Below are 6,019 nucleotides of genomic sequence, written 5' to 3'. Positions count from 1 at the left end.
TCTCTCCTGTAGCAATGAACATGAACACACATAAAGCTAATGGCCCCACTGCACAGCCTGATTTAGTGCCCCTGTGGAACTGCCATTTCAGTTCCTCTGCTGTTTCCACTAGGACTGTAGCAGTTACAGATAGGTTTGTACTGGGAATATCCATTTAATACTATTGCACTCATTGAGTTGTAAGGGTCCACCAGCCTTAAATGTCATTTACAACACCAAGGCCAGCTAGTTTAGGAGTATCCCATTTATAACTACTTACACATGCCAATAACTGAAAATAAAACAGAAAACTCTTAAATGACAGATTGATCGTTTAACTTATTCATTTATTGCTGCTATGCAAGATCCCACATGTAATCTAATTATACTTTAGTAATCAACAGGTTACAATCAGTTCATGTATGGTTTGTTATGAAAACAAGAGTAAAAATACAAAAGATGACGTGTACCACAGTTGTCATTCAAGAGTACTTTAATGAATGTTTATTTTGCTTTGACAAGGTGAAACCCCTCATCCTATCCTGTGATTACACATAGTAATTCAACCAGTTGACTTAGATAACATTTTATGAGGATTTACAAATGAACAATTCCTACTACAATAATTGTAAACATTCTGATTGATGTAAGTGGATCAAAACCACTAAAAATCAGCTCAGGGATGCATAACGGTCAACATACTGAAGAGCTTTCGCATTCTCAGGGGCTTAAACAAGGAAACCTTCTCAATTCTGGGTTGTAAATTTTATTGGAAAACAAAAATATACAACTTGGAATGAATTATGACAATGACGTTAAGCCGTTTAAAAAAAATGAAGGAAAAACAAAAAAGAAAAAAGAAAGTGAAGAAAACATGAAAAAGCATAATAAGATTCAAACAAGTTCTCTGGTACAGAACAGCAGATACAAAAAGAGTTTATGTACGAGTATCTAGAAGATACACCCGTGTCTTTTTTTTATTCATTTTTTTTCTTTTTTTTCTTTTGCAGTAGTGCAATGCTGATAAATTTCATATATATTATATACTTAGTCCATAGTCCATGCAGAGTTACTCCTCTACATTGTTGCCCTACCAACGTTGTTGCCAAGTGGCAAGCCAGCTGGCAGGTCTCCGCTCTTGCTACGCATCGGGTGGGGGGCAGGCAGACGTGACGTGCAGGGTTTTTGCGCGCCACTGCCCCCGTATCGCCGCAACAAGCACCTGATCGTGTAACCGCACCGTCACTCCAAAAAACACGATGACAGCAAAAGAAAGGGACATGAGGAGTTAGATCCTATGCAGTTTACATGCAGTTCCTTTGGACAGCTGGGAGGAAGAGGGGGGGGGACTTAACGTTTTACAGATAAATTAAAAGGAAAAAAGGCAAATTATTTATAAGAGAGAGAAAGAGAGAGAGGGGATCTGTACAAGGCTTTCACTTTGCCGTCATCATCTGTACAAACTCTGTGAAAACACACAAAACAATTCATTAATCTCTGTGAAAAATGAATGCATTTATCTATGCAGGTGGGACACCTGACTAAGTCAGACTGCATTTAACTGGGTTTCTTAATAACTCACTTAAACTTAATAAGGGCCATAAGTCAACATGGTTGTAAAGTTAGACCCACCTTCGTAGTTCACCTGACCATCACCATCAATGTCTGCTTCTCTGATCATCTCGTCAACCTCCTCATCAGTCAGCTTCTCTCCGAGGTTTGTCATCACATGACGGAGCTCAGCAGCACTGATATAACCATTCCCGTCCTAAAACAGACAGCACTCTGTGTCAGATGCAACTGAAGAGTAATTATCTAATAATGCTGTTTTCTTCTGCTGCCAGGGTCTAACTTTACCTTATCAAAGACACGGAATGCTTCTCTGATCTCCTCCTCACTGTCTGTGTCTTTCATCTTTCTAGCCATCATGGTTAAGAACTCAGGAAAGTCTATCGTTCCATTGCCTGTGAAGAGAGGACATCAATATCAGCTCTAAGTGTTCTTGGTATAGACCAGAACATTCTGTTTCTTTTGGTGCAAGTGTGCTAACCATCAGCATCCACTTCATTGATCATGTCCTGCAGCTCAGCCTCTGTTGGGTTCTGGCCAAGAGAGCGCATGACAGTGCCCAGCTCTTTGGTTGTAATGGTGCCATCTCCATCCTTGTCAAAGAGTGAGAATGCCTCTTTAAATTCTGCAGACACATAGAGAACAGGAAAACATGTTGAGCTTTAATTAAAAAAAACCCTCACAGCTCTTTTCTTTGAACATACTGCTCAAGCTTTTCACATCTGACTGTACTTACAAGTTACCAAAAAAGGCCAGGGATAAATACATTCCATTTCAGAGTTCTCACCCAGTGTCAAAGCATGCCAAAACACTTGTAGGCTCTTCAGTTCTCATTTAACCCCTATTACTACACGTTGTCAGAATGCACAAGCATTAATCACTGAGAATTAACAGTGAGGAGAGGTGGGGAGAGGCTGGGGAAATAGAAGGTCAGTTTCCAACGTAACAAGCTGATCGCAATAAACTTTAGCATAAGCCAACTTTTTAGCATTGTGAGAGCCATGACTTGCAAAATGTATTAGTTACAGACCAGAGCACCTGCCTGAATCTGTGTTTATCTGGATACTAATTTAACATTGACAGTCAACACAACCAATCTTGCTGTTTTTTTTAATGTAACACAGTTAAAAATGTAACGGTAAAAAACAAATAAATAAAGGAAATAATAAAAAATACAGTGGTCAGTAGTTGTAGCTAAGCCAGTGATGTAACCACCCCAAAGTATATTGATATATTGATTTTCCCTAATGCTTTCAACATTTATTCTCTTAAGCTGACATATCATCATGCCGCAGCAACCGATCCAAGATCCATAATGCTGGTAAGCAACTCTTATTATGCACAGTCCTTATGTAAAATCCTGTCTTCACAGTAACTTGCAACCAAAACACTGTTCTGCTCTTCTGCATAACATCCACCTGGAAACCTGCATTTCTATGGCAACCACTGACCTCACCCAGTTCCTATGGAGACCAGCCACTAAGAACCCTGGCACATACACAAGACTCAGTCCTTAATTTTCAGGCATGGTTTCTGACCTCATCTTTTTGGTTCTCCTCCCATTTTCAACTCACTAAGCAACAAGGAAACACAGCTGTGACCTCACACATTCTCATGGGATGCACACTACCATTTGTGCCACACTACCATGTGATTTTAAAGTCACTATGGAGACAAACAACTGTGACCTAAATGATGCTATTTAGGTTCAGATTTTCCATTGTGATCAAACTGCAGCCATTAGGGTCTTAGATAATAGGCTCGATAAGATGAATTTGTAAAAGCTAGAACACATGTGCTAGAGATTTAAGATAATGGGTGGCTGTGGTAAATCATTAATGCCAATCTTTTTTTTTTTGTTCAGGAAAACGCATTTCTTAATAATTCTTGCATCACTATGATTACAAACGCATTTTCTTACAAATCTTTTCAGCACAGTTGTTTCCCTACACATTATAATTATGTATGTAACATACCTGATTAAATATCAGCTACACATTCAATTGCTTTTGACCAATAAACAGTATGGCATTTTGAGACCAAAAGGTAACAGATTTTAGAAACACTTTTATACCAGAAGTTTACATTATCAGCACATTCATTTAAAGGGGAAAGGTATGCCATTCCTAGTTACAAGCATAATGCAAGCTGTCAGCCACATGTTCCCAAAATGTAACTTCTGTAATCTGTATCCATTTTATTTAGAAAGTACCACACTGTATTCAATTTTGCTTGCTTGCTCATTTGAAAAATCCACATTACTATAAGTATGACCAACAAAATGTGAGAAATAATTTCAGGACAGATGGACAAGCCCAAAAGTGGACACACCCTAGCTACTCAGTCTGTAGTCCAATGTGTGCTCTAATTCAAGACACTAAACCGTTTGAAATAAAAATGCAAAACTACAGGTAGCCATTCCTCTGGCTGGGTGTCTAAAGGGCACCGTTGTCACCCAAGGTTTTTGCAGCAGCAGCTTTAACGCGTCCATTCATTTTCCTGTTGCGGTGTGGGTTTAGGACACTGCCATAAAAGGAAAAACCATAAATCCAACGCAGAGAGGGAGAAAGGGAGGGGTGGAGGAAAGAGAGAGAGAGAGAGAGAGAGAGAGAGAGAGAGGAAAAGCGGAGATCCACAGGGGCGGCCACGTGTGCCATGCCAAAAACACTTACCGGCAATCTGCTCCTCTGTCAGCTGGTCAGCCTAGAGAAAAACGGGAAAAATGCATTTAGAACCAGTACAACATGACTCCATTTCCATAAGGGCTGAATTCTAAATAACGTCATACTAAACAAATGGTCTAGCAAAAATGTGAAAGCCTAGTATGCTTTCTTAGTTTAAACAGTATTACAGCGTATATTTGAGATATATGGATTTAGAAACTGAGGTTCGAGCCTTGGACCCTGGATTGACTGATTTTAAACGGTAAACTGGAACTGAGCCGGCGCTTTCAAAGCAGGGCAGTTTGCTGCAGCAAGTGGCGCAGTCTCACACAACCTGAGAGAAAGCCTTTACATTGCTAAATTGTGCATTTGTTTTAGAATACAAACTTTTCATCACAATTTCGTTACATACATAAAGGCGAGATGAGCTCGTCTATTAAAACTTCTAAATGCGTATTAATGACTGAATCTAGTGTTTATAAAAAAAATATTATTACCTGGTAATTGTTCATTCTATTTTGTACTGTATTACACTAAAACAGCAGAATTACAACGTTAATTTTGAATCAATTTCGGCAAAATGCTTATTAGAAATGATAAGCTCGTTGTACCCTAAATTAGACAAAATGAAAGAAAATACACTATAATAAAGCGTAGTCTTTGCATGACAAAACTGCAATTAATAAAACAAAAATAGCTGTTCTGTCAGAGCGCGCGCACGAACAGAATGGGCGCAACATGTATCAACTCATTCAGACTGAATAGTCCGCAGTAGACCAGGTACAGCAACATATTCTATGAATAAAAATACAGACATTTCATTTTAAACAAAGTCTTACAAAAGCATTGATATTCTGTAGTTCTGACTTACCATTTTTCTAGTTTAGCAAATCTATTTCCACAAGAGTTACAGTCCACAGCTGGCAAACAAACAGGATGCAATAAAAGACAGCCTGACGCGCCTTTAATGGTCGGTTGGAAGCTCCTCCCCGCGTTTGCGCTTCGTCCGCCAACACATTTCCTCCTTTACCACTAAGGATAAACAAAAAGCTTTACATGTTTAAGGTTTGGCACTATTTTAAATCTCTATAAAACATGCATATTATCATTCTTGAAATATACCCAAAAAATGCTAAATTTAAAGTATAAACGCGTGTTTTGAGTAAGATCTATGTTCCGGCGGAGTTATACATTCTGCTAGTGAGTGATACGCCAGGCGCCGCACAGCACGTTGTAGTGTGCAGAAACCGTCCCTGATTGGTGCATTCGGACCCGCAATGCGTCATTCGCGCAGAGCTGCGCCGCACTGCATTCACACCGAATTGTAAAGGCTGCATGGAGCCCAGGGCTCGGCATACGCTCCACATGGACGTGGTGGGACCACTACAACTCTACGTCCTGCAAACCACTTATTTGAATATGAGTGGCTTATTTCTCCACATTCCCCAAAGTCTAAAGGATTTTAAACAGATATTAATTCATTATTATAAGCTTTTAAATGATTTCTGTCATATCTCATGGATTTGTTCTGATTGTTTTAACCAGAGAGTCAAATAAAAAAAGACCTTAAAATGTATAAAATCTATTAAATATGAGAATCTAACCTACCTACTGGAGACTTCTCCATCTGAATAAGCTGTATACTGTGGGTTTCTCTCTTCCCCATATTCCCCATAGTTAAATTCTAGCCCATAAGAGACCACAGTGACTTGTCACAAACAATTTAAAAGGTCTAGAAAGTTCCTTATACAGCTTTATCCTTCAATTTATACTCATGAAGTTTCACTGACATACACTGAACATCCTGG

General features: G+C 39.1%; 1 protein-coding gene across 1 annotated transcript; it reads right to left on the bottom strand.

Moving 5' to 3' along the window:
* Positions 1-454: 454 nt before the first annotated feature.
* calm2a (calmodulin 2a (phosphorylase kinase, delta)) lies at positions 455-5,181 on the bottom strand. The gene is made up of 6 exons (XM_062995973.1): positions 5,083-5,181; positions 4,221-4,251; positions 2,030-2,173; positions 1,837-1,943; positions 1,612-1,747; positions 455-1,444 (listed from the first exon to the last, which is right to left on the bottom strand). Exons 1-6 carry the CDS (start codon positions 5,083-5,085, stop codon positions 1,416-1,418), a joined length of 450 nt encoding a protein of 149 aa, XP_062852043.1. The 5' UTR covers positions 5,086-5,181; the 3' UTR covers positions 455-1,415.
* Positions 5,182-6,019: the final 838 nt, after the last annotated feature.

The sequence above is a fragment of the Trichomycterus rosablanca genome, chromosome 5 (assembly GCF_030014385.1).
Source record: "Trichomycterus rosablanca isolate fTriRos1 chromosome 5, fTriRos1.hap1, whole genome shotgun sequence".
NCBI classification, from domain to species: Eukaryota; Metazoa; Chordata; class Actinopteri; order Siluriformes; family Trichomycteridae; genus Trichomycterus; species Trichomycterus rosablanca.
This window is presented reverse-complemented; position numbering and strand designations above follow the sequence as displayed.